Here is a 25,861-nt window from a genome sequence, read left to right as displayed (position 1 = left end):
TCATGTGATTATATAACCTAGGTAAAAAAATTACATTTAGAAAGTATAAATAGCATGAATTTAAAGTAAAACAACCCTTATGCCACAGCAAGTCAGAATCCTGTCATTTAAGGGATTCTCAAAAAGCCATCTTCCTCAAAAATATTTTTCCCACTAGCCACCCTGACTTAAATCCCCTAGTTAAAATGCAAACAGTGAGTGTATTATGCCATTATCCATTATCAAATGATTGAGGATTAGTTTATTATATTAACGTAACAAAAGAAAGTTACAAAGAGGTTGTGTATAGTCTTCCTAATTCCTATTTCTTTTCCCCTTTGAGAACCTAAATTAACTTTGTTTTAGTCAAAGAACTTTTGTATTAGTAAAAGAACTCATTTACGAATTCTAGAAGTCCTACCCAAGCCAACTGGAGCTATGGACTGCTATGTGAATGTTGTTACTGTCTCCAGAAACATCTTCCCTGCCTTCCAGTCTCCTCTATCGGCCCAATCTCCTCAGCCTGAGGGCTGGCACAGGGAGAATCTGGGGCATCTCTGAATTCTCCCAACACTAACAACAATGCCATGTGCTTACAGAAAGCAACTATCCAAGCTCTTGGTGACACCTATGGCAAGGCTTTGACCATTCTCTAGGAAATTGTGGTTTTAAATCTCAAATCTAAAAATGTCAATGGAAGGCCTGGCTGGGTAACTCAGTTGACTAGAGCAGGGGTCGGGAACCTTTTTGGCTGAGAGAGCCATGAATGCCACATATTTTAAAATGTAATTCCGTGAGAGCCATACAATGACCCGTGTACATTACATATTATCCAATAAAAATTTGGTGTTGTCCCGGAGGACAGCTGTGACTAGCTCCAGCCACCCGCAACCATGAACATGAGCGATAGGAAATGAATGGATTGTAATACATGAGAATGTTTTATATTTTTAACATTATTTTTTTCTATTAAAGATTTGTCTGTGAGCCAGATGCAGCCATCAAAAGAGCCACATCTGCCTGACCTGTGGTGGCGCAGTGGATAAAGTGTCGACCTGGAAATGCTGAGGTCGCCGGTTCGAAACCCTGGGCTTGCCTGGTCAAGGCACATATGGGAGTTGATGCTTCCAGCTCCTCCCCCCTTCTCTCTCTCTCTCTGTCTCTCTCTCCTCTCTGGCTCTCTCTCTCCCTCTCTCTCTCCTCTCTAAAAAAATGAATAAAAAAAAAAATTTAAAAAAAAAAAAAGAGCCACATCTGGTTCGCGAGCCATAGGTTCCCGACCCCTAGACTAGAGCATCATCCCAAAATGCAGAGTTGTGGGTTTGATCCCTGTTTGGGGCACGTGCACAAACAGATGGATGTCCCTGTCTCTCTCCCTCTCTTCCTTCTCTCTAAAATCAATAAAGTAAACATTACAACAAAATGTCAATGGGATATTTAAATTTGTTCTCATCTCGAACAATAATCCATTCATTCAGACAGAATCCGTCTACCAAGAGCCTACTATGGCACGGCACTCAGCAACTAACTAGACAGAAAAATGATCTGACAAGATCAGAATAAGCAAATATATAACTAAACAACAGCCTTAGACTATGACAGCCTATGGGCAAAGCTGGACTAGCAGCTATCACATGAGGAAAGGCCAGCCCAGAGCATCACAGCTTCCGTCCACTGGCCTGCAGCCTACTCCAAGTTTTTTTACAGCGAGGCCCAGACAGCAACTGTCAAGACTTGAGCATCAGCCTTTCTGACCTTACACAAGCTTCCTTAGCACCTGAAAATAGCCCTGGATAGTATTGCTACCTGAGATAAGAATTATTTTTACTGCTTTCATCAATAGTGATTACCACCCTGCAGACTGGTGCAGCCAGTAGGGAAAGGAGTATAATATAGAGTTTCCTCAAAAAATTAAAAATGGATCTGCCTTATGACCCAAAGATTCCACTTTTGGGGATTTATCCAAAGAAACCCGAAACACTAATTCAAAAGAATATATGCAGCCCTATGTTCATCGCAGCATTACTTACAATAGCCTAGCTATGGAAGCAGCCCAAGTGCCCATCAACAGATGAGCAAATAAAAAAGGCTGTGGTACGTACATTCAACAGAATATTACTCAGCCACAAAAAGAACAAAGTCTTACCATTTGTAACAGCATGGATAGACCTAGAGGGTATTATGATCAGTTAAAAAAGTCAGAGCAAGACAAATACCATGTGATTTCACTGATAGGAGGAATCTAAAGAACAACATAAACAAACAAACAAAACCTGAAACACATTCATAGGCAGAGACAGAACTGGTCGCTGACAGGGGGGAGAGGTATTGGGGGGACGGGTGGAAAAGGTGAAGGGATTAAGAAGTACGAATTGGTAGTTACAGAATAGTCACTACAGAACAGTAAAGATTAGCACAGGAAAGATAGTCAATAATACTCTAATGATTACATAGGTTGTCAGATGGGTACAAGGTTCATCTCAATGATCACTTAGTAAGTTATATAATGTCCCATCACTGTGTTATGCACCTGAAACTAATATAATAATGTAACTGAAAAAATAATTTTAGGCCCTGGCCAGTTGTCTCAGCGGTAGAGCGTCGGCCTGGCGTAAGGGGGACCCCGGTTGATTCCCGGCCAGGGCACATAGAAGCGCCCATTTGCTTCTCCACCCCCCCCCTCCTTCCTCTCTGTCTCTCTCTTCCCCTCCCGCAGCCAAGGCTCCATTGGAGCAAAGATGGCCCGGGCGCTGGGGATGGCTCCTTGACCTCTGCCCCAGGCGCTAGAGTGGCTCTGGTCTCGACAGAGCGACGCCCCAGAGGGGCAGAGCATCGCCCCCTGGTGGGCAGAGCATCGCCCCTGGTGGGCGTGCTGGGTGGATCCCGGTCGGGCGCATGCGGGAGTCTGTCTGACTGTCTCTCCCCGTTTCCAGCTTCAGAAAAATACAAAAAAAAAAAAAAAAAATTTTTTTTAAATAGTGATTCATCGCTTCTCGGCCTTTTGGCTAAGATCAAGTGTAGTATCTGTTCTTACCAGTTTAATATCTGATACGTCCTCTATCCGAGGACAATATATTAAGTGGATTTTTGGAGGTGGGAGATGGAATAGGAGCTTGCTCCGTCCACTCCACACATCGACCCGGTATTGCAGTACTTCCGGGAACGGTGCACACACACACAAAAAAATAGTGATTCCCACCCATGTAAAATCAAATTCCTTGCATATCAGAGGTGCCCAATAGATGATACCAGATTAATTGGAGGGGAAAACACTCTATTAGTGACCACAAACAGACATAATTTTCTTCATTCTATTAGCAAATACTTTCTGAGCTCCTACTAGGTGCAAGGGATAACAAAAGTTGTCAATCATGTGTCCTAACCGCATGGAGTTTACAGCCAATGACTACACTGTGGGGCATACAGAAGCATTTGAACATTTCTAGACAGGAAAACACCTTTTCCCTTTTAGTTTAGGCTTTTCTAGCTTCCTACTTTTAACCGTGCATGCATTTTTTTTCCTCTATAGAAGGAATTTAAGAACAAAGGAAGGAAGGAGGAAATGATGGAGAGAAAGAGGGAGGGAAGAAGAGAGGGAAGGAAAGGGCAAGGGGGGGGGAAGAATGCAGGAAAGGAGGCAGGGAAGGAAGGGGGAAGGAAAGAGGAAGGGACCGACAAACTGAAGGATAGCACCCAGTGTCTGACATTTCTAGCTGACAGAATAATCCAAATGTATAAGAATAAATGAAGATTCTTTTCTTCATGCTAAATCAAAATATCTGTAGTAAAGCAGTCACTCTATTTTAAAAAGCATCATCTGATTCAGTACTAGGCAGCCTCCCCCTCCACATATGTTAGAGAACCTGTGGACCAGCTCCTACCCCCACAGAACTGCAGATATTTTATACTACACCACATACTTATGCTTCCATTCATAAAGAGAACGTTTAAACACATATTATTAGAAACACAGCACAACTAAAGGCACCAGTACTATAAAAAAGGAATATATGTGAAATATGCATTTCAATTCTAAATAACATGTAACTTAGGAAGTAAATTTCCTCATGTACTGATTGACTTATTTAAGGCTATTATAAGAATACAAGTTTTAAAGACAGAGAGTAAATCTACTTTCCTTAGATTATACTTCACCTTGGTATTACCTAAAATCTTTAGGTAAAACACATGAGAGATTATATATGCTGTTTCAGTTATTGTCACCTTTAAAGTACCATTTTCTCTGATTCCTCTACTAAAGCATCTCTTAGGATTATCCAAGTTTTACCTACCAGAAATGCAAGTGAGCTGGGAGGTTTGGGAGAATGTGTTTTCCAGATTGGTAACCCACAACATGAAGCTTCAGGCCCTAAGAGATGGGCTGCAATACTAGGGCTGTAACCCTGACCTCACCTTCTAAATTTCCTGTCCCCACTAACGAGGCACCATTACCCACTCAACTCTTCACTTTTTTTTGTTTCATAGCATTCATCACTATCCAGAAGTATCTCATTTGTTTGTTTATTGTCTGATACAACTAAAATCTCTACAAAGCTGGGTATTCATGTGTCTGGTTGATTAAACCCCAGCTTCCAGAATAATACCTGGCTTGTACAGAATACTCGATAAATACATACCGAATTATAACTTCTTATAATACTCCAAAGACTTGCAATGCCATTTAGAATGAATCAGTGATCCACAAACCCACTAGTAAAATCTTGGAATCCTTATTTTTTTTTATCACTGAAGAGAAAAGCAAGAGGAAAAATACACCTGCTCACCAACTCTTGCTAAATTAGACATGAAAAAAAATAAACAGCTAAGTCAAGGTTTTAAGAAAAATTAATATTACTAATTTTTAAGACTACTCATGTAAACAGAAGTTACTCTTCCTTAATATACTGAACTATTGATCAACTCACAGAGAGAGCATGCCTACTGCCGCCCCTTCAGCCATTACTTCGGCGCTGCACTCAGAGGAAAAGGTAATTTTAGTGAAGGGCAGTGATGAGTTTTAAAAAGAGTAAGCAGGTCATGTCACAATCCAGGGGGTCATGGTGCCTCAAACAAATATTCTTATGAAGTTGAGTCACTACCCCAAACTGCTTTGGCAACTTAATTTTAATGACAGTGTCATTAAGTCGAGCAGCGTCAGACTACGAGAGGATCTATTTCATTTAAGGGTATCAGCCGGAAGCTCGGAGGCAGAGAAAGAAGGGGCTTGCCACCAAGAGAAAAGTCATTGAAAACGCTGCTATTATTCCCTCAGCACCGCCCTGCTGGCCCCCACCGCCCCTGCGGCAGCTTTCCTTCTGCTGCACACGCCCGGGATTTCGGGCACCCCCCTCCCTAAATCACAGAAACTAAACGGGACCACGTTACTTCCCAACGTGGTGGGGACAGGACGTCGTGGTATCAGGCGCACAGGGGCTTGGTGTGAGGGGCTGGGGGAGGGACCGGGACCAAGTGAGTCTCTCCGAGCCCGGTTCCCTCCTCCGTGGAAGGTCCTGAAGTTCCCTCGCAGAGGGAACGGTTACACACCCAGCTCGGACCGGCCCTGGGGCAGCGCCCGCGAGCCGGGGGCGCCGCGCGCGGCTCCCTCCACTCTCCAGCGGCGGAGCGGCGCCGGGGCCGGGGCCGGGGCCGGGGCCGGGGCCGGGGCCGGGGACGACTCCTCGGCCGGCACGGCTGTGACCGAGGACAGCCGTGCAGCGCGACGCCGCCTAACACCGGGCGTCAAGGCCGGCCGCCTGGAGCCCCGAGGGATGCTCGCTTCCAGCGCCGGGGTGGGGGGCCCGGCCGGGGAGGGGCGACCCCGCCGCGACCACTGGGTCGCCGAGAGCCGGCGGCGGGCACCGGAGCGGGGAGGGCCGGGCCGGGGCGGGCGCGCGAGGAGGGAGGCCGGTACTTACCCCCGGCCGGAGGCGGGCAGCCGGCCGTCCCCAGGCGGCGGCGAAGTCGGGCGGCGGGGCTCTCGGGCTCCGGCAGACGACGGCGAGCAGGGTCCCCAGCAGGAAAGCGGCCGCGGCGCAGCCCAGGGCCAGGCTGAGCCGGAGCAGGAGCGCGCACAGCCCCGCGCCCCCCGCCCCCTGCCAGCAGCCGGGCCCCAGGGAGGACAGGGCCACGGCGGCCAGCGCGGCCACGGCCACCGGCGCCCGCCAGCTGCCGCCGCCGGGGCGCCTGGGCGCCGCCGCGTGCTCCCGGGGCTCCGGCCGCCGCTCGCCCGGAGCGCCCGGGGCCGACGCGGGGCCGCGGCCGGCGCCGCTGCTGTCGGTGGCCTCGGGCTGCATGCTGCTGCCTGTGCCGCTAGGGACAGGCACATCTCCCGGCCCGCGGGCCCCCGGCGCTGCCCCGGCCCGTGGCCTCCGCGCCGCGCCTCCCGCCCTCGCCGCTCCCGCCGCCGCTCCGGAGGCACAGGGAGTCCGCGGTCATGCCCCCGCCGGCGGCCCGCCGAGGGAACGGCTCCGACAGAGCTCCTCCCGGCGACCTCTCCGCGCCGCCACCCGACGCCGGGCCCGCAGCTGCCCCGCCGGGCGCGCCCAGGTAGCCAGGCGATGTTGTGACTCAAGCGGCCGAAGCCCGAGGCTGGGAGGGGGCGGGGGCGGCCCCGGAGTGCGAGTCAGGCGGCGGGCGGAGAGCGGCCGCGGCCCGCTGAGTGACAACTGGGAGGAGCCCGCCCTCGGCGGCAGGGGGCGGGGCCTGACGCACCGCTGCCCCCACCGGGGAGGGGGCGCGACCAATGGCTGTGGAAACCGCTTTATCCTGGGCCTCACGGTGCCCCCGGGACACCGTCTGTTGATGGAAAATTTTGCTGCAGGTGTCAGAAGCATTTGTAATTCTCTAGCTCAGGTGATCCCTTAATCCTCGCTCTCCGCTCACCCTGAAAAGTAATCTCCTCGCATGCTTACAGCCCCCCAAATTTCTGCTTTGTTTTCACCTGCTACTTAAAGAGGCAACCATTCATAATCCTCACTTTTAACAGTTTCCCCTAACAACCTTCCCTTTCCCATCTGGCCGCCTCAGAGAAGGACTCAGACAAACGTGGAGGAGTAAATGAAGCCTGCAATTCTTAGCTGTGCAAAGGCCCCAAGAAGTCGGCCTGGTGCCAGGCAGGGTTACCAGCTGCTACCATTACTTTGGCTCCAAGTCCCTACATTTGCGTTACCAATGATTCAATACAAATGCTACTGCCCACGCAAGTAAAAGTGGGCCAACTAATTTTTAGAGTACATATTTTCTACCATGGCCCCAGCGTTAATATGCAGACAATGCTTGGTGAGATGTCAATATGGTAAAGAAATACAAGTAATTCCTAGTAAGACCAATAAAGCAGCTGATGTATTGCTAATGGATAAATAAAGGATTTCTAAAGAGATTAATGATTACTTTAAAGGAAGGTGATAGACTAGAGAGGACAAATGAAGAATGGAAAAGGGAAGGGGAGGAGAGGTAAAGAGATGAGGGGAGCAGGGAGAAATAAAGAAGTATACGGGCCTGACCAGGCAGTGGCGCAGTGGATAGAGCGTCGGACTGGGATGTGGAAGACCCAGGTTCGAGACCCCGAGGTCTCCAGCTTGAGCACGGGCTCATCTGGTTTGAGCAAGGCTCACCAGCTTGGACCCACAGTCGCTGGCTCGAGCAAGGGGTTACTTGGTCTGCTGAAGGCCCACAGTCCAGGCATATATGAGAAAGCAATCAATGAACAACTAAGAAGCCACAATGAAAAACTAATGATTGATGCTTCTCATCCCTCTCCATCCCCGTCTGTTTGTCCCTAACTATCTCTCTCTCTGATTCTCTCTCTGTAAAAAAAAAAAAAAAAAAAAAAAAAAAAAAAAAAAAAAAAAAAAAAAAGAAGTATACAGGAAACACTTGTAAGCAAAAGGCCAGAACTGCTTACCGCAGTCATAAAAAATTTCAAGTTTAAAGGCGCTATAATTTTCCAATAAATTGAATTATATCCTACTTCCCAGTAAGCATAGTTAAGGAAAATAAGCATGAAAATGTTTAAATAATGTGACTATACTGTGTTCTACCAAGGAATCATCTGTCATGTCAACAAAGAAAATATACAACATTCATATGAGTAAACAATTTAGTGGATATTTATTCTTTTTTAATTTTCCATTGATTTGAGAGAGATGGGAAGGAAGGAAAGGAGGAATGGGGGGGGGGAGGCATCAACTCATTGTTCTCCTTAGTTGTTACATTTAGTTGTGCACTCATCAGTTGCTTCTTATCTGTGCTCTGACCGGGGTTCGAACCCATGACCTCGGCACACCTGGATAACACTCTATCCACTGAGACACATGGCCAGGGCCATTAGTAGATATTTATTGTTTTAAAATAAAATATTATCCAAGAGGTTATTATTCAGAAAAAGAAATACTGGTGTCTAAAACATACCCAGCCCACCCATGTATTCATGTTTTCATTATCAGTTTCCCTGAAGTAGCACAGATTCAAGCGGTAGACAAAGTAAAAGGTATAAAAAACTAACTGCAAAAAAAAAAAAAAAAAAAAAATAGAAAAAATAAAAACAAAAGATAAGAAAAAAATTTTAAATAGAAAAAGAAAAAATTTCCCCAACTAACATTTAGCTCTAACAAAATAGCATATAATTTTATATATCTATATAAAAATGTATTTACATGTGTCATTTAAAAATATTTTTGTTTTAAATAATTAATATTCATGTGACACTTCCTATAGCTTGTAAGTCAAAGACAAGAAGATAATGAATGCCTTATGCCAGATATGACTTTGCCATCCCTAGATATCAAAGAATTTACTACCTTCCTATTCCTTGCCTTCACCCCCTTTAAAAAAACAAACAAACAAACACTGTAGCTGATTTCCAAGCATTCTTTTTGCCTCTAAAATAGTTAACATTCATCTCACTGGTGTTCCTCAAAGTGAACCCCACTAATCCAAGTTATTTCAAGGAAAGCTTGTTATTACCAACAATAACATCTATATTTTTTGATCATTTACATGCCAACGACTGTGTGCTAAAAGCTTTATGTACATTTTCTAATTTAAACCCATAGCTGACAAGAATAGTAGCTAATTGACTACTTATTGTGTGCCAGACACTATTCTAAGTACTAGACATCTTCATCTAATATTCACAACAACCCTGGTAATGTTATCTTCATCTACACATGAGCAGACTGAAGCAAAGAAGGTAAAATAACTTGCTCTACATTACAGAGGTAATAAATATCATGGTCTGGCTTTAGAACTTGTGCATTTAACCATTATGCCATGGTGCTTTCTAAAAACTCTGTCATTTATTCATCCTATATTACAGGGAGAAAAAACAAGGTTTTTAATCTATGAGTTTAAGACCTGTATTGCATGCTTTCAAGTACTTAGTTGTGTTGCCTGGTGAGTATAGCTGGTACTTTAGCCAGGCCTCTGACAAGTGCTAAGGGATTATAACTTGAAGCAGTAAGGGAAAATCTGGTCTGACTTTTACTAAGAGCCCTGGTCTGCAACTCTTTAAGACCATGATCTTTCCAACACAACAGTACATTGTTCCCCCAAATAATGCAGATCTGAAGAAATATACACTCATGGTCAAAAAACTTCCTTAAGGCACATGCCATTTTGCTACTAAGTCAGCACTGACACTTCAAACATCCCCTAAATAGTATTGGCGTCTACCCTGTGCAAGGTTTGAGGAACACACACATCAGGGAAGATAAGAGAGGATAAGGGAGTACAAGGAAGACAAGATCAGGAGATACTGTGGGAGAAGTCAGGTGTTCAATTAGAATCCAGGTGTTCCTTCCCAGAAGTTAGTACTAGTCCTACCCGCTCTAAGGGTTGAAAAGCAAATTAGGGATGCCTTATTCATATTCCTTAAAGCCAGCACATTTTGATGGAATTGAATGTTCCATAGGCTATCTTCATTACTCTCTTACATAAGATGAGAATAGTATCTGCCTTAACTCATTGGGCTATTATAAGGACAGATTAAGTGGGGGGGAAAAAAGACATTAAAAATATTAGGCAGCGTAAACAAGTAGACAACATCTGACCTTTGTCAAAATATGACACATCTTCCCCTTCACTAGTATATTTTTCCTTAAACTCCCTGACCCACTTTGGAAGTAGCCACAGTATTAGAAAGAAAACCATAGTACTTGCCCTTGACCGCTTTGAGGAAATTTTTGAATAAAGATGTTAACATAAAGAGGGACAAATATATACATGATGACGGAAAATGATTTGTCTTTGGGTGAGGGGCACACAATAGAGTCAACAGCTCAAAGGCTATAGAGATATTCACCTGAGACCTATCTGCTCTTATTGATCAACGTCACCCCATTAAATTTAATTACAAAAAAATAATGTTAACATGAGTCAAAAGACCTAAGTATCATTCTAGTTTCTTCTACTGATTCACTGTAAGACCCTACCAGGTCACTTAGACCCTCTCTCTACATATTTCTTGTAACTTTCAAGCAGAATATGGCTTACAAAAAAAAAATATGTGTGGCCAAACTTTAAAAATAAATCATAAAATACTTTAAAAACAAATAGTAGATGGCCAAAGGAAACATACCCCAGCATTTCTAAGAGGAAGATGAATCTGAAAAAATTTTTAAACATACATATATAGGTCTACCGGAAAGTTTTGTCCGTTTCTATCATAACAAGTTTTGACACGTAAGCACGTTTATTTGGCGCATGTGTGCCTCTCTATTTTTATCACTTAATGTATACATACTGACGTAGCAAATTAACTAAAACAAAGTTGATTCATGTTAGTCTTATGTGTGAAGCTATAGTGTACCCATGGCTTCTGATAAAGTTCATTTATGCCACTGTAATTTTTATGAATTTCAACAAGGAAGAAATGCTACAGAAGCATGTAGAAATTTATTGAAAGTGTTTGGTGAAGGTACAGTTTCTGATAGGACGTGCAGAAGATGGTTCGAAAAATTCGAAACAGGTGATTTCGACCTTTCTGATAAGCCACGTTCTGGGCGACCATCTTTGATCGATGATGATGTTGTTAAGACCATGTTGGAGCCGGGTGGATCCCGGTCGGGCGCATGCGGGAGTCTGTCTGACTGTCTCTCCCTGTTTCCAGCTTCAGAAAAAAATGCAAAAGAAAAAAAAAAAAAAAAAAAAAGACCATGTTGGAGCAAGATCCTTTTCTGACAACATCGGAGATTGCAGAAAGGCTTAATTCAGCTCAGCAAACCATTTCAGACCATATTCGGAAGATAGGATTGGTGTGGAAATATTCAAGATGGGTGCCACATGAATTAAGTCAGAAGAATTTGGATGATCGAGTCGTCATATGCACATCTCTGCTTGCTCGGAACAAAATCAAGCCCTTCTTGAACCGGATGATAACTGGGGATGAAAAGTGGATTACCTATGAAAACATCGTAAGGAAAAGGGCATATTATGAACCCGGAAAACCTAGCCCTTCCACCTCTAAACCAAATTTGACTCTGAATAAGAGAATGTTGTGTATATAATGGGACATTCAAGGACCAATACATTATGAGCTTTTAAAACTGAACGAAAAGCTCAATTTGGAGAAGTATTGTCAGCAACTGGATAATTTAAAGACAGCAGTCCAAGAAAAGAGGCCAGCAATGTTCAATAGGAAGAACATCATACTGCATCATGATAATTTCAGGCCAAATGCTGCTTTGGGGACTTGTCAAAAAATTGCAGAACTAGGCTGAGAAATTCTGTCACATTCACCATATTCCCCGGACTTAGCACCCTCCGACTATCACTTGTTTTTGTCCTTACAAAATTTTTTGAAGGGCCCAAAATTCAAAAATGAAGAAGATATCAAACAAGCACTGGTTCAATTTTTCGCATCAAAAGATAAAACATTTTTCAAAAATGGGATATACAAATTGCCCTCATGCTGGCAAGAAATCATCATCAATAATAATGGCAATTATATTATTTAATGAAGTTTATTGACGGTAAGAAAAATTTGTATTTTGTTTTATTCCAAAAATGGACAGAACTTTCTGATAGACCGTATATAAATTATGCTGCATAGGATTCCATATTAATACAGGCATATCTCATTTTATTGCAGTTTGCTTTACTGTTCTTTAAATATTGCAATTTTTACAAGTTGAAGGTTTGAGCCACCTTTTGTCCAGCAAGTCTATCAGTGCCATTTTCCAACAGTATTTGCTCACTATGTGTGACTTTTATAATCCCTGCAATATTTCAAACGTTTTCATCATTATTTTTTATGGTGCTCTGTGATCTTTGATACTACTACTGTAATGTTTAGGGGTGCCACAGACCACACCCAGGGAAGACAGCAAACTTAATCGGTCGACGTGCTCTGACTGCTCCACAGACTGACTGTCTTCCCCGCAGGCCTCTCTATTTCTTCAAACATAACAATATTGACATCAGGCCAGCTGATACCCCTATAATGGCCTCTAAGTGTTCAAGCGAAAGGAAGAGTCGCAGGTTTAAATCAAAAGCTAGAAATGATTGAGTGTAGTGAGGAAGATATGTGAAAGCTGAGACAAGCCAAAAGCTGGGCCCCTTGTGCCAGCTGTCCAACTTGTGAATGCAAAGGGAAAGTTCTTGAAGGAAATGAAAAGTGCGACTCCAGTGAACACGTGAATGATAAGAAAGTAAAACAGACCTACTGCCGATATGGAGAAAGTTTTAGTGATCTAGATAGGAGAGCAAACCAGCCCCAACATTCCCTTAAGCTAGAGCCCAATCACACACAGCAAGGCCTTGAGTCTCTTCCATTCTGTGAAAGCTGAAAGGGACAAGGAAGCTGCAGAAGGAAAGTCTGAAGCTAGCAGAGGTTAGTTCAAGAGGGTTAAGGGAAGAAGGCATCTCCATAAGAAAAGTGCAAAGTGAAGCAGCACAGACTTGGAGGCTGCAGCACTGTATCTAGAGCTAGATCATAGCTGAAGGTGGCTATACTGCACAACAGATTTTCAATGTATCAATAGATGAAAAGGAGGCAGTCTATGAAAGAAGATGACATCGAGAATTTTTATAGCTAGAGAGAAGGCAATGCCTGGCTTCAAAGGACAGGCTAACTCTCTTCTTAGGGGCTAACGCAACTAGTGATTAAGTTGAAACCAATGATCATTTACCACTTCAACAATCCTAAGGCCATTAAGAATCACGCTGCATGCTGCCTAACCAGTAGTGGCAGAGTGGGTAGAGCATTGTCCTGGGACACTGAGGTCCCAGGTTCAAAACCCTGTGGCTTCTGGCTTAAGAGCAGGCTCACTGGGCTTGAGCATGAGATCCTGAACATGATCCCACGGTCACTGGCTTGGGCCCAAAGGTCGCTGGCTTGAGCAAGTGGTCACTGGCTCTGCTGGAGCCTCCTGGATAAGGAATGTTTGAGAAGCAATCAATGAACTAAAAAGTGCCATAGCTACGAGTTGATGATTCTCATCTCTCTCCCTTCCTCTCTCTTAAAAAAAATCATTTTAAATCCACTCTGCCTATGCTCTATAAATTGAACAAAGCCGGGATAGACAGCACATTTATTTATATTATTTACTATTTTAAGCCTGCTGTAAACAAAATTTTTTTTAAATATTACTGCTGATTGACAATGCACCTGCTTAACTACCCAAGAGCTCTGGTGAAGATGTGCAATAAAATTAAAGTTATGTCTGCTAACACAACATCTGTTCTGTGGCCCATGGATCAAGGAATCATTCTGACTTTCAAGTCCAACTATTTAAGAAACACGGTTTGGCCCTGGCTGGTTGGCTCAGCAGTAGAGCGTTGGCCCTGTGGAAGTCCCGGGTTCGATTTCCGGCCAGGGTACACAGGAGAAGCATCTGTCTGCTTCTCCACCCTTCCCCCTCTCCTTCCTCTCTGTCTCTCTCTTCCCTTCCAGCAGCCAAAGCTTCATGGGAGCAAAGTTGGCCCCAGGTGCTGAGAACGGCTCCGTTGCCTCCGCCTCAGGCACTAGAATAGCTCCTGCCACAAGGGAGCCACGCCCCAGATGGGCAGAGCACCGCCCCCTGGTGGGCGTGCCAGGTGGATCCCGGTGGGGCGCACGGGGGTGTGTCTGTCTGACTGCCTCCCTGCTTCTAACTCCAGAAAAATACAGGAAAAAAAAAAAAGAAAGAAAACACAGTTCGTAAGGTTATAGCTGCCATAAAGAGTGATTCCGCTGATGGATCTGGGCAAAGTAAATAAAAAACCTTCTGGAAAGGATTCATCATTCTAGATTCCATTCAGAACATTTGTGATTCTTGGGAAAAGGTCAAAATATCAACCACTGCGCCACCACAGGTCAAACATTAACAGGAGTTTGGAAGAACTGGATTCCACCATCATGGATGACTTTGCAGGGTTCAGGCTTCTGTGAAGGAAGTAACTACAGTTGTGGCGGAAACGGAAGTGGAGCCTGTGATGGGAATGAATCGCTGCAATCTCATGGCAGAACCCAAACAGATGAGGAGTGGCTTCTTATGATCAAAGAGTACACTGCTCACAAAAAGTAGGGGATATTTTATCGCTTCATATTCTTTTTAAACTATCCCTTAATGTGAGCAGTCTAGTTTCTTGAGATGGAATCCACTCCTGGTGATTATACTGTGAAGACTGTTGAAATGACATCAAAGGACTTACAATATTACATAAACTTAGTTGATAAAGCAGCAAACTTCATTGTTGTTTAAGTCTTTTCCACAGACACCCCATCCTTCAACAACTATCAATACAACCAGTCAACATCCAACAATATCAAGGCAAGACCTTCCGCCAGCAAAAAGATTACAACTCACACAAAGGTCAGGTGACACTTTGGATTTTTTTAGCAATTAATTATTTCTTACTTAAGACACATACATTGTTGTTGTTTTTTAAAAAAGATTTTATTTATTGATTTTAGAGCAAGGAGAAAGATGTAGGGGGGAAGGAGGTGAGGAGAGGGAAGCATCAACTCGTGGCTTCTCGTATGTGTCTTGACCTGGCAAGTCCAGGGTTTCGAACTGGCAACCTCAGAGCTCTAGGTTGACGCTTTAACAACTGCGCCACCACAGGTCAGGCTATACATTGTTTTTTCAGACATGCTTTTGGACACATACTAGATTACAGTAGAGTGTAAACATGTTATATGTACTGGGAAACCAAAAAATTCATGAGTCACTTTATTGTAATATTTGCTTTATATTGATGGTCTGGAACCAAACCAGCAATATCTCCGAATTATGCCCGTAAGTAAAAATAGTGATATTTGAAAACTTTCAGGCAGAAATGTCTTTGTGGCCTGACCTGTGGTGGCGCAGTGGATAAAGCGTCAACCTGGAAATGCTGAGGTCGCCAGTTCGAAACCCTGGGTTTGCCTGGTCAAGGCACATATGGGAGTTGATGCTTCCTGCTCCTCCCCCCTTCTCTCTCTCTCTCTTCTTTCTAAAATGAATAAAAAAAATTAAAAAAGGCCCTGGCCGGTTGGCTCAGTGGTAGAGCATCGGCCTGGCTTGCAGAGGTCCCGGGTTCAATTCCCGGCCAGGGCACACAGGAGAAGCGCCCATCTGCTTCTCCACCCTTCCCCTTCTCCTTCCTCTCTGCCTCTCTCTTCCCCTCCCGCAGCCGAGGCTCCATTGGAGCAAAGATGGCCCGGGCGCTGGGGATGGCTCCTTGGCCTCTGCCCCAGGCGCTAGAGTGGCTCTGGTCGCGGCAGAGCGACGCCCTGGAGGGGCAGAGCATCGCCCCCTGGTGGGCAGAGCGTCGCCCCTGGTGGGCGTCCCGGGTGGATCCCAGTCAGGCGCATGCGGGAGTCTGTCTGACTGTCTCTCCCCGTTTCTAGCTTCAGAAAAATACAAAAAAAAACAAAAACAAAACAGAAATGTCTTTGTATTAATGTTCCAAGAGAAAGAGTATTATAAAGGAAAGTACTATAAATTAGTATCAAAATAAAGGGTAGATCACAAAAAGAATAATTTCAATTAAGTTTTGACCTGAAATTTAGATAATTTATATAAATTATCTATTGTTGCATAACAAACTACCACCAAATAACAATTACTTTATTTGCTTATAATTGTGTAGGTCAGCAATTTGGGCTGGATGCAGCTGGGCGGTCTGGTCCGCTTGCCTGGAGTCACTAACGAAGTTCTGGTCGCCTGGTGCAGAGGCTGGGGCTGCCCAGTCTGTGGAGCCTCTGTCGAGATGGCTTGTCCCTGCTCTTTCTGTTCTGATCCTCAAACAGGTTATCCCAGGGATGTGATGTGCACCATCGTAAGCTGTTTGCCTGGTTATGTTTGCTCATGTTTCATCGGCCAAAGCAAATCATATGGCCCAACCAGAAGTTAAACAAGAAAAGGGCCAATACACGGTTTAAATATAGGGAGGTGTAATTCTTTGGTTCCGCTACTTTAACGACCTACCACAATGTAATTTGACAGAATCCACTAGTTGGTCTGGTGGGTCATCTGGCTGCTCACCCAAATCAGTAGCATCTAGTGCAGGGGTCGGGAACCTGTGGCTCGCGAGCCAGATGTGGCTCTTTTGATGGCTGCTTCTGGCTCGCAGACAAATCTTTAATTAAAAAAATGATAACATTAAAAATATAAAACATTCTCATGTACTACAATCCATTTATTTCCTACCGCTCATGTTCATGGTTGTGGTGGCTGGGGCCAATTACAGCTGTCCTCCAGGACAACACCAAATTTTTATTGGATAATGCATAACATACACAGGTCGTTGTATGGCTCTCACAGAATTACATTTTTAAATATGTGGCGTTCATGGCTCTCTCAGCCAAAATGTTTCCTGATCCCTGATCTAGTGACTTATCTCTCCAATGTTAATAAGTCCACACTGCTTGTTCCTGGAATTGACGGGCCTTCATACTCTGCTTCCACCTGCCCGTGGGACAAAGAAGAGTCTGGGTAAGGACAGGGCAAGGGAGGCAGTGGACTTTGCCAGCTGGGAGTTTGGTAATGTTATTTAGCTTTATTTTACTCTATGTTTTCAAGCTATGAAATATAAAGCCCCTCCCCAAAAAATTCTAAACTCACCAAGATTTTGATATCCAGTATTGTTGGGAAGCAGATTATAAAGAAAGAAATTGTATTTATTATCTAATTTCTCCAAAATGCATGTGGGCTGAGAAACTTTTTGAACTAATCACACTATTTCATACCTGTTATGAGCAGAGTAAAATATAAGGGACACAGTGCATAACTATTGATTAATATGCTTGTGTACATTTGAAAGGATTTTGAATTTTTTTTTTTTTGTGGCAGAGACAGAGAGAGTCAGAGAAAGGGACAGATAGGGACAGACAGACAGGAAGGGAGAGGATGAGAAACATCAATTCTTCGTTGTGGTTCCTTAGTTGTTCATTGATTGATTTCTCATATGTGCCTTGACCGGGGGCTACAGCAGACTGAGTAACCCCTTGCTTGAGCCAGTGACCTTGGGCTCAAGCTGGTGAGCCTTGCTCAAACCCGATGAGCCCGTGCTCAAGCTGGCGACCTTGGGGTCTCGAACCTGGTTCATCCACATCCCAGTCCGATGCTCTATCCACTGCGCTACTGCTGGGTCAGGCGGATTTTGAATATTTTAAGATTAATAGTATAAAGCTTTATATACCACCTAAAAAAAGTCAGTGTCTGATTTGTCATTTATTTATTACAGGAAAAAAGACATGCTTTTGAAAAGTTAGTATTAGAGAATTAATCAGTCCAGAACAAGGATTTGCACAGTTGGCCCTGCTGAATGAATAAATCTGATATTTTTCTTTTTTTTTTTAATTAATTAATTAATTTTTTGGGTATTTTTCTGAAGCTGGAAACCGGGAGTGACAGTCAGACAGACTCCCGCATGTGCCTGACCAGGATCCACCCGGCCTGCCCACCAGGGGGCTACGCTTTGCCCACCAGGGGGCTATGCTCTGCCCCTCCGGGGCATCGCTGTGTTGCTACCAGACCACTCCAACGCCTGGGGCAGAGGCCAAGGAGCCATCCCCAGCGGCCCGGCCATCTTTGCTCCAATGGAGCCTCGGCTGCGGGAGGGGAAGAGAGAGACAGAGAGGAAGGAGAGGGGGAGGGGTGGAGAAGCAGATGGGCGCTTCTCCTGTGTGCCCTGGCCGGGAATCCAACCCGGGACTTCTGCACTGATATTTTTCTATGATAATAAATCTAGAATAATTGGGTAAACAAAAAACAGTAATAAAAATAATATCCCATATTTGAACAGCATCATTAACTTTTGGAAATCATTTCTACAACAAATGTTCCTCATCACAACTCTATAAGATAGATAATAGTTCAAAGTAATGTATTGTCAAAGGACAATACAAATTGCTTTTTACATTATACAAATCGTGCCCTTACAAAACCAATATAATAATAATGGCATTCATCTGGCTTTTAAATAGACTGTAAACTTCTGGAAGGTAGTATGTGACCCTGTTCATTCTTTCATTCAGTCCAAAAATATTAGCCAGGTGCTTTGTTAGAAAATAGTATAAAATGTGGTCTATATCCTTGAAGAGCTCACATTCTAACTGAGGTGGAGAGGGGAAGAAGACAGGGGAAAGCACAGAGCAATGTAATGCATATAATAATAAAGGCACTACAAAGTTCTATGGTGACAAGAAGAGAGCTACTAATTCTGCTTTGTGGGAATTAAAGAAAATTCCATCGTTATCTTGTCCACGAATCTAAGTCATTTAGCTTTATTTATTATAGCATTTTGAACAACCCCTTTAGATAAAGTATATGACACTTAACCACAATTAATTTCAAATTAGTTTATAAACTTTAACCCAATAAAGATTTCATCCTTCAAAATTTGATTCCTAAGGAAAAAAATAATAATATGGAAAGGTCTTTGAATAGTTCTCCATAGAAATAGCCAAGCCTATGTTCTGTTTCAAGAGATTTATTAATAAGTAGCCCTGGCCGGTTGGCTCACAGGTAGAGCCTCAGCATGTGGAACTCTCGGGTTCGATTCCCAGTCAGGGCACACAGGAGAAGCGACCATCTGCTTCTACACCCTTCTTCCTGCTCTTTCTCTCTCTCACTCTGTCTCTTTCCCTCTCCTCCCCTCCACAGCCATGAGTCAATGAGCAAGTTGGACTGGGCACTGAGGATGGCTCCATGGCCTCACCTCAGGCGCTGAAATGGCTTCTTTCACAGCAATGGAGCAGTGGCTCCAGATGGGCAAAACATCACTTCTAGAGGGCTTGCCGGGTGTGGATCCCGGTCGGGGCACATGCGGGAGTCTGTCTTTCCGCCTCCCTGCCTCTCAATTAAAAAAAAAAAGTTTATAAATACTGTATTTCCCCATGTATAAGACGCTCCCATATTTAAGACACACCTTAATGTTAGGGCCCGAAATTTGAAAAAAAAAAAATTACATAAAGTTATTGAACTCAAGTTTTATTCATCATAAAATTCATATAAGCTCAAAAAAGCAGGAAATGCAAGTAAAAAAATCTATAACCACTGTATAAGATGCACCCAGTTTTTAGACCCCAAATTTTTTGAAGAAAGGTGCATCTTATACATGGGAAAGTACGGTGGAAGCTATTTTAAAAAGGAGTTGTGGTATATTATTTACATCTTTTCTGATTAAAAGAGTCCTGGTGACTTTGGGAAGGGATTTTTACACCCCTAAGCTGATGACCTTATATGACTAGAACTATGAAGAGGCACAAAGCAAATAAAATCTCTGTCCTGACAAAAGTTTATTTGTAATCTAGTTCACACATTCATTGGTTCGCTCATTCAGTATAGATCACTGAAGAAGTGTCTCTGCAGGAAAAAAAAGAGAAGGCAAAACTTTACAAATTCACAGCCTCAAAAAGGAGCCAAAATTAAAGTTTGAGATACAATAATCTCTTGCTTTTTATATTTTATCATGCTATAACGTACAAAGATTTTACTGTTTTAACCATTTCTAAGTGTACAGTTCAGTGGCAGTAAGTATATTCACACCGTTGCACAAGCACACACTGTCTCCAGAACATTTTTATCACCCATAAGGAAACTGTTCAACACCAACTCCCCATTCCCATTCAACACTCACTCCCTATGCCCTCCCCTCAGCCCCTGGCGATCTCTATTTCAGTTTCTCTTCCCCTGACTCGCCTTTTTTAGGTACCTCATTTAAGCAGAATCATATTATATTTTGCCCTTTTGTGTATACTTTCTTTCACGTAGCATAATGTGAAAGGTTCATCCATGCTGTAGCATATATCATAATTTCATTCCTTTTCGGGCCCAATAAAATTCCCTTGTAAGTATACAGATTACACTTTGTTTTCCATTCATTTGCTAATGGACATTTGGGTTTTTCCCATTATTGGCTATTGAGAATAATGCTGCTGTGAACATGGTTGTTCAAACACCTGGTGAGACTCTGCTTTCAGTTCTTCAGGGTATACAAGCAGAAGTGAAATTGCGAGGCCATATGCTAATTCTATGCTCAATTTTCTGAGGAACTGCCAGTTCTGTACAGCTGCCCTACCATTTGATATTCCCCCATCAACGAACACGGGTTGCAATCTCTTCACAGCTCTGCCAACCCGTTAATTTGTTTTTATTTTTATATTAGCTGTTCAATGTGTGCAAAGTGGTATCTCATGGCTTAAATTTGCATTTTCCTAATGATCAGTGATGTTGAGCATCTTTTCATATGCTTATTGGCCATTTGTATATTTTCTTTGGAGAGATGTCTACTCAACTCTTTGTATAATAAACTTTGACCACAGTTGGACAACCATCTCTAGGAAATGGTGACAGCATAGTTTTAGCAAGCAGAGCTAAGTGAAATCCTTCCTTTCGGCCTACAAAAAGAACAAGGAAATGATTCTCTGTACTTGTTCATAGTTACAACCAAGTACAAAAGGCACGTGAAGAATGACACTAGAACCAATTCCTTAGTGAGAGTCCCTATGGCTAACCCTTAGTTCCTTTCTTTACACTTTCTTGTAACAGTAATTTTATTGAGTACCTGTTGTATTAGTTTCCTATTCCTGCTATAACAAGTTACTACGAACCCAGTGGTTTAAAACAACACACATGTATTTAGTCTCTTACTGTTCTGGAGGTCAAAAGTGTAAAATCAAGGTCTTCGCATGCTCCCCCTTGGAGGCTTCAGGAGAGAACCCCTTTCTTCCCTGTCAGCTTCCATAGCTGCCTGCTTTCTTTGGTTCACGGCTCCTTACATCACTCCGATTTCTTGCTGACTTTTTAAAAATTTGTTTTGTTGAGATGTCATTGACATATAACATTATATAAGCTTAGGATGTACCACAGGATATGTCTATTACAAAATGATCACCACAATAAGTCTAGTTAACACCCTTTACCTTTCATAGAAGTCTTTTCCCCTTGTGATGAGTTGTAAGATCTACTCTCAGCAATTTTCAAATACACAATACAGTCACCATGCTGTACTTACCTCTTGCTTCTATGGCCAGGTCTCCTATCGTGGACTTTGAGTGGTGACTCTCTTGCCTGCTCTCTCACAAGGACCCTAGTGATTACATTGTGACCACTTGAATGAATAATCCAGGTTCATTTTGCCATCTCAACGTCCTAATCACATAGCAAGGTCCCTTTTGCCACGTAAAGTAGCATATTCACAGGTTCTGGGGATTAGGAGGTGGACCATTCTTTGGAGCCATTATTCTACCACACCTACTATGTTATGGTGACCAATCATCCTCTTTTAAGGACAGTCCTTCTTTTGTAAATTCCCTCATCCCTCGAAAAGTATACTCCTAATGTCCTCCTTTTTGATATTGGAAGACTAATCTGTAAATGTCCATATTCGATTGATGCAGTCGATCCACTGCATATGATGTGACGTATTTGTATCTAAATGAGTACTTTTTTCTTACAATTGTTATTAAAAATAGGCATGTAAGTATAATTACAATACAAAATATTACAAATGTTTTATGCATTTATCATATAGTGTATTATTGTTGCAATAAATAAAATGTTTTTTATTTACGATATTGTTTTCTTCAATTTATTTTTGTCCTTTTCATTGTAAAAAAGTTAGTCACCTTAATTATGTGCCTGTGAATTCAAAATGGAAGAATTATGGCATTCAGTGTTTTCTACACAGCTCATTATTCGCTTAGAGTGTTTGAACTACCACCTCCGTTTACCTGTAGTAAGAGGTCACCCCACTTAGTTATCTGAACTGCAACATACTGATATAAACAATCACAAAGACACAGCAGCCCCGTTTTTGGTGTTTTTTTTTTTTTTTAATTTTATTTATTTTTTACAGAGACAGAGAGAGAGTCAGAGAGAGGGACAGACAGACAGGAACGGAGAGAGATGAGAAGCATCAATCATTAGTTTTTCATTGCGCATTGCAACACCTTAGTTGTTCATTGATTGCTTTCTCACATGTGCCTTGACCCCGGGCCTTCAGCAGACCGAGCAACCCCTTGCTGGAGCCAGCGACCTTGGGTCCAAGCTGGTGAGCCTCGCTCAAACCAGATGAGCCCACACTCAAACTGGCGACCTCGGGGTCTCGAACCTGGTTCTTTCCGCATCCCAGTCCGACGCTCTATCCACTGCGCCACCACCAGGTCAGGTTAGCGGCCCTGTTTTTATTATTACTGTTGCTGTTTGGCTTGGAATTACAAGCTTTCCGCGTTCAATTGGCCTCGACAGCAACTAGGCTCACCAGCACCGAGGTTCACGGCGGGGCGGCCGCAGTAAGACCTGGACCGGGCACCGGGCAGCCAGCGCCGGGACGACGACTCCCCGGAGGACGATGCCTTCCCCCTGTGCTCCTTCCCCGGACGGCAGGCCCGGCCTCCCGCTGCCCCACCCGAGCGGTGGGGCTCCCGGCCCTCCGCGGTCTATGACGCCCGTCGCCAGGAGCGGCGCGGCGCGGCCGGGCTCCCGCCACACTTGCGGCTCGGCCCCCGCAAGCTCCGTTCCCTCCTTCTACACTCTCCACCTCCGGAAGCCGAGCGGCGCCGCCGCGGACGGCCGCGCGAGCGCTCCTGCGCCTGCGCCTGCGCCTGCGCCTGCGCGTGCGCGTGCGCACGACCCGGGACGCCCCGAGCGGCCTCCGGCGGCGGAACCCAGGTGAGCGGCACGCGGGCCGCCCTCCTTCCCGCGGCCGCCGGCCTGCCCTCCGTTGGGGATCCGTTTTCCCTCTCCGGAGCCGGGGCAGCGGCTGGCACGTAGGTCGGTCTGTGGGGGCGCGCGGGAGGGTAGGAGGCGCCTGGCCGGCCCCTCGGGCAGCGAGTGTAACCACCGCGGAGGCGTCGGAGCCGCGGGCCCGTGGGGTCTCCGTCTCCCCCACCCCGGTGGCCACGGCCTGTCCCTCGTGGCTGCTTGGGGTAGCCTGGTGACAGTCAGCCCTGAAGTAGGACGTGGCCGCGACCGGGAGCCGGGCTCGGGTCAGCACCGCCGGCCTGTGCGGACCGGGACCTGAACCCCGAGGCGTGGGGGGCTGTCCGTTATCCTCGGCCACCTCGCGGGGTCCGGAGCGGGTGCGGAACCGAGCCTTGGTTCCTGAAAAACAGATGTTTACTTTGGGTCTCCATTTCCCCGTACCCAATCGGTTACCTTTTTTGATCCATCTTATGTATGTAACTAGGGAAGCCTAATGTCACAGTATCAAAATGACAGTTTGAAACACGCCAGATTCTGATTTGTGTGTCTTCGTGATGAATGTTGAGAGCATGAGCTCCTGACTGCGGGAGCTGTACCGATGGTGAGTGCCCCAGGCCGCAAGCACCTTTCTTCACTGAGCACCGCGCAAGGGTTATTACGATCTGATGAACTATCGTTTAATTTTTACTCTTTCCTAATACGTTGTGAAGAGAATCGTTACTATGTTAAGCCCATATTTTTATTCTCATTAATTTTGAAATAAGTATTATCAAAAGGAATGCTTAGTGGATGGGATTGTTGGACAGTTTTTCTGTAACTAAAACCATCTGAGCTTTGAAATCCTTAAATAACCATATCTGTTGGGTATTATCAATCCAAATTTAAACCTGAAAAAGTTTCCCAGGCGCTGGGCCATACTCTCAGGACCTGTGATCACTTAACAGGCGGCAGATGCTTACAAACTGTTGGGGGCTACATGAACCATGAAAATGCAAATAAGAGTTAGTGTGGTGGGGGGTGAGGGATGGTTATGGGAAGCTATCAGGGATTCTAGTTAAGGGAAGAGAGGAGACTTTTCTGCTTACACAGATATCAAAGAGCAGAACCACGGCTCAATCTTGTCTCCTAACTCCAAAATCCTTCACTGATTAAACACTGAATAATATTTGCCAAATTCTGCTCTAGACACTAGGGATGGAAAAATGAGGTGGCTGTCAGGAGTTCCCAATCCGGTAAGGAAACAGCAAGGCAGGGAACTGTTCGCTGTGAAAAACAGGGATTTCAGAGAGGGACCTGCAGACCTAGGAAACTCTTCCTAAGCACAGAGACATTTATAAACCCAGCAAGCCTAAACTTACTGATTTAATCAGAGTCCCTTAAATGTTGAAAAGTGGATTATAAACAGTTAAAATTTTGTAATACATTAGAATCTCTTAAATTCTTTAAAACCTTAGGCAGACAAATGATCCAATGATGATAAAATGAATTACCACATATACTTTAACTTACCATGTTTAACTTATCACATTAATATTAATGGTATATGTTTTTGTTGATATTTAAATCATGTTCATACTTGTTTTTATAAGTTGCAAAGTCACAAAGGCTGCAAAGTATCATGGCTGATTTAGGTACAGATTACATAATATTTTCTTGATTGGTTATCAAATTGAATAATAAATACAAAATAGGATTGAAAGCTATATGTTATTATTGGAAATTTATATATTCCTTTCCCATAACTCATACTGTTTGCCCCTTTTAGATATCAATTTGGACTCATGACTTTCCACAGAATTACTTTTTCATTTTTATGCACGTTTTGTATTTTTTGCTTTTCAGTGCTAAATTGTCCAGCTTGGATAGTTAAAGCCCCTTTAAAACTAGAGTCTTTGTTTTATTCCAACTACCCCACGCATATATGAATATTTTGCTTTCTGGCAACAGTAAGATGTTTGAGGCCCTTCTTGGACGTTTATTCCCCCTCCAGAAATGGAATCAGCTGCATCTTCCAAGGTCCTGATTTTTTAAAAAAAATTTTTAGTGGAGAATAGTATTAGAGGTCACACTCTGAATTCAAGATTATTAGTAATTGAAATTGTGGTGCTGTCACTAAGATCAATTAAGAAGAAATATATATATATATATTTTTATATTTATATTTAGAAGTGAGAAGCTGGGAGGCAGAGAGACAGACTCCTACATGTGCCCAACTGGGATCCACCCGGCATGCCCACTAGGAGACGATGCCCTGCCCATCTGGGGTGTTGCTCTGTTGCAGCCAGAGCCATTCTAGTGCCTGAGGCGGAGGCCCTGGAGCCATCCTCAGCGCCCGGGCCAACTTTGCTCCAATGGATCCTTGGCCACGGGAGGAGAAGAGAGAGATAGAAAGGAGAGAGGGAAGGGTGGAGAAGCAGATGGTCACTTTTCTTGTGTGCCCTGACCGGGAATCGAACCCAGGACAACCACAAGCCAACCAGGCAGGGCTGGAAGAAAGAAAAAAAAAAAAAAAAAAAATATATATAGATATATATATATATATTTTTTTACAGGGACAGAGAGAGAGAGTCAGAGAGAGGGATAGATGGGGACAGACAGGAACGGAGAGAGATGAGAAGCATCAATCATCAGTTTTTTGTTGCGACACCTTAGTTGTTCATTGCTCTCTCATATGTGCCTTGACCGCGGGTCTTCAGCAGACTGAGTAACCCCTTTCTTGAGCCAGCGAAGCTGGTGAGCTTTTTTTTTTTTTTTTTGCTCAAGCCAAA

The 25,861-nt window shown here is 44.0% G+C and overlaps 2 protein-coding genes and 1 non-coding gene across 5 annotated transcripts in view; 2 read left to right on the top strand and 1 right to left on the bottom strand.

The window, feature by feature from the left end:
- Positions 1 to 6,614, bottom strand: part of SNX25 (sorting nexin 25) — a 103,748-nt gene extending 97,134 nt beyond the window's left edge. Inside the window, exon 1 of the mRNA XM_066380177.1 lies at positions 5,895 to 6,614. Within this exon, the coding sequence (XP_066236274.1) occupies positions 5,895 to 6,272 (378 nt within the window). The 5' untranslated portion in view covers positions 6,273 to 6,614. The remainder of the gene's footprint in view (positions 1 to 5,894) is intronic.
- On the top strand, positions 2,965 to 3,155 carry LOC136404526 (U2 spliceosomal RNA). The gene has a single exon (XR_010751292.1). It is a non-coding gene; the product is annotated as a U2 spliceosomal RNA (small nuclear RNA).
- A 16,382-nt stretch (positions 6,615 to 22,996) lies between the features above and the next one.
- Positions 22,997 to 25,861, top strand: part of CFAP97 (cilia and flagella associated protein 97) — a 38,343-nt gene continuing 35,478 nt past the window's right edge. The window contains exon 1 of one of the 3 annotated variants that reach the window (XM_066380173.1): positions 22,997 to 23,060. The gene's annotated coding sequence lies outside the window, so the exon portion shown is untranslated. Of the gene's footprint in view, positions 23,163 to 23,232; positions 23,695 to 25,861 lie in introns of those variants that run through there. The other 2 variants (XM_066380172.1, XM_066380175.1) reach the window with 2 other exon arrangements.

Source organism: Saccopteryx leptura, chromosome 4 (genome assembly GCF_036850995.1).
Source record: "Saccopteryx leptura isolate mSacLep1 chromosome 4, mSacLep1_pri_phased_curated, whole genome shotgun sequence".
Taxonomy (NCBI): domain Eukaryota; kingdom Metazoa; phylum Chordata; class Mammalia; order Chiroptera; family Emballonuridae; genus Saccopteryx; species Saccopteryx leptura.
The sequence above is the reverse complement of the archived record's forward strand: the minus strand, read 5'-3'. Positions and strand labels throughout refer to the sequence as shown.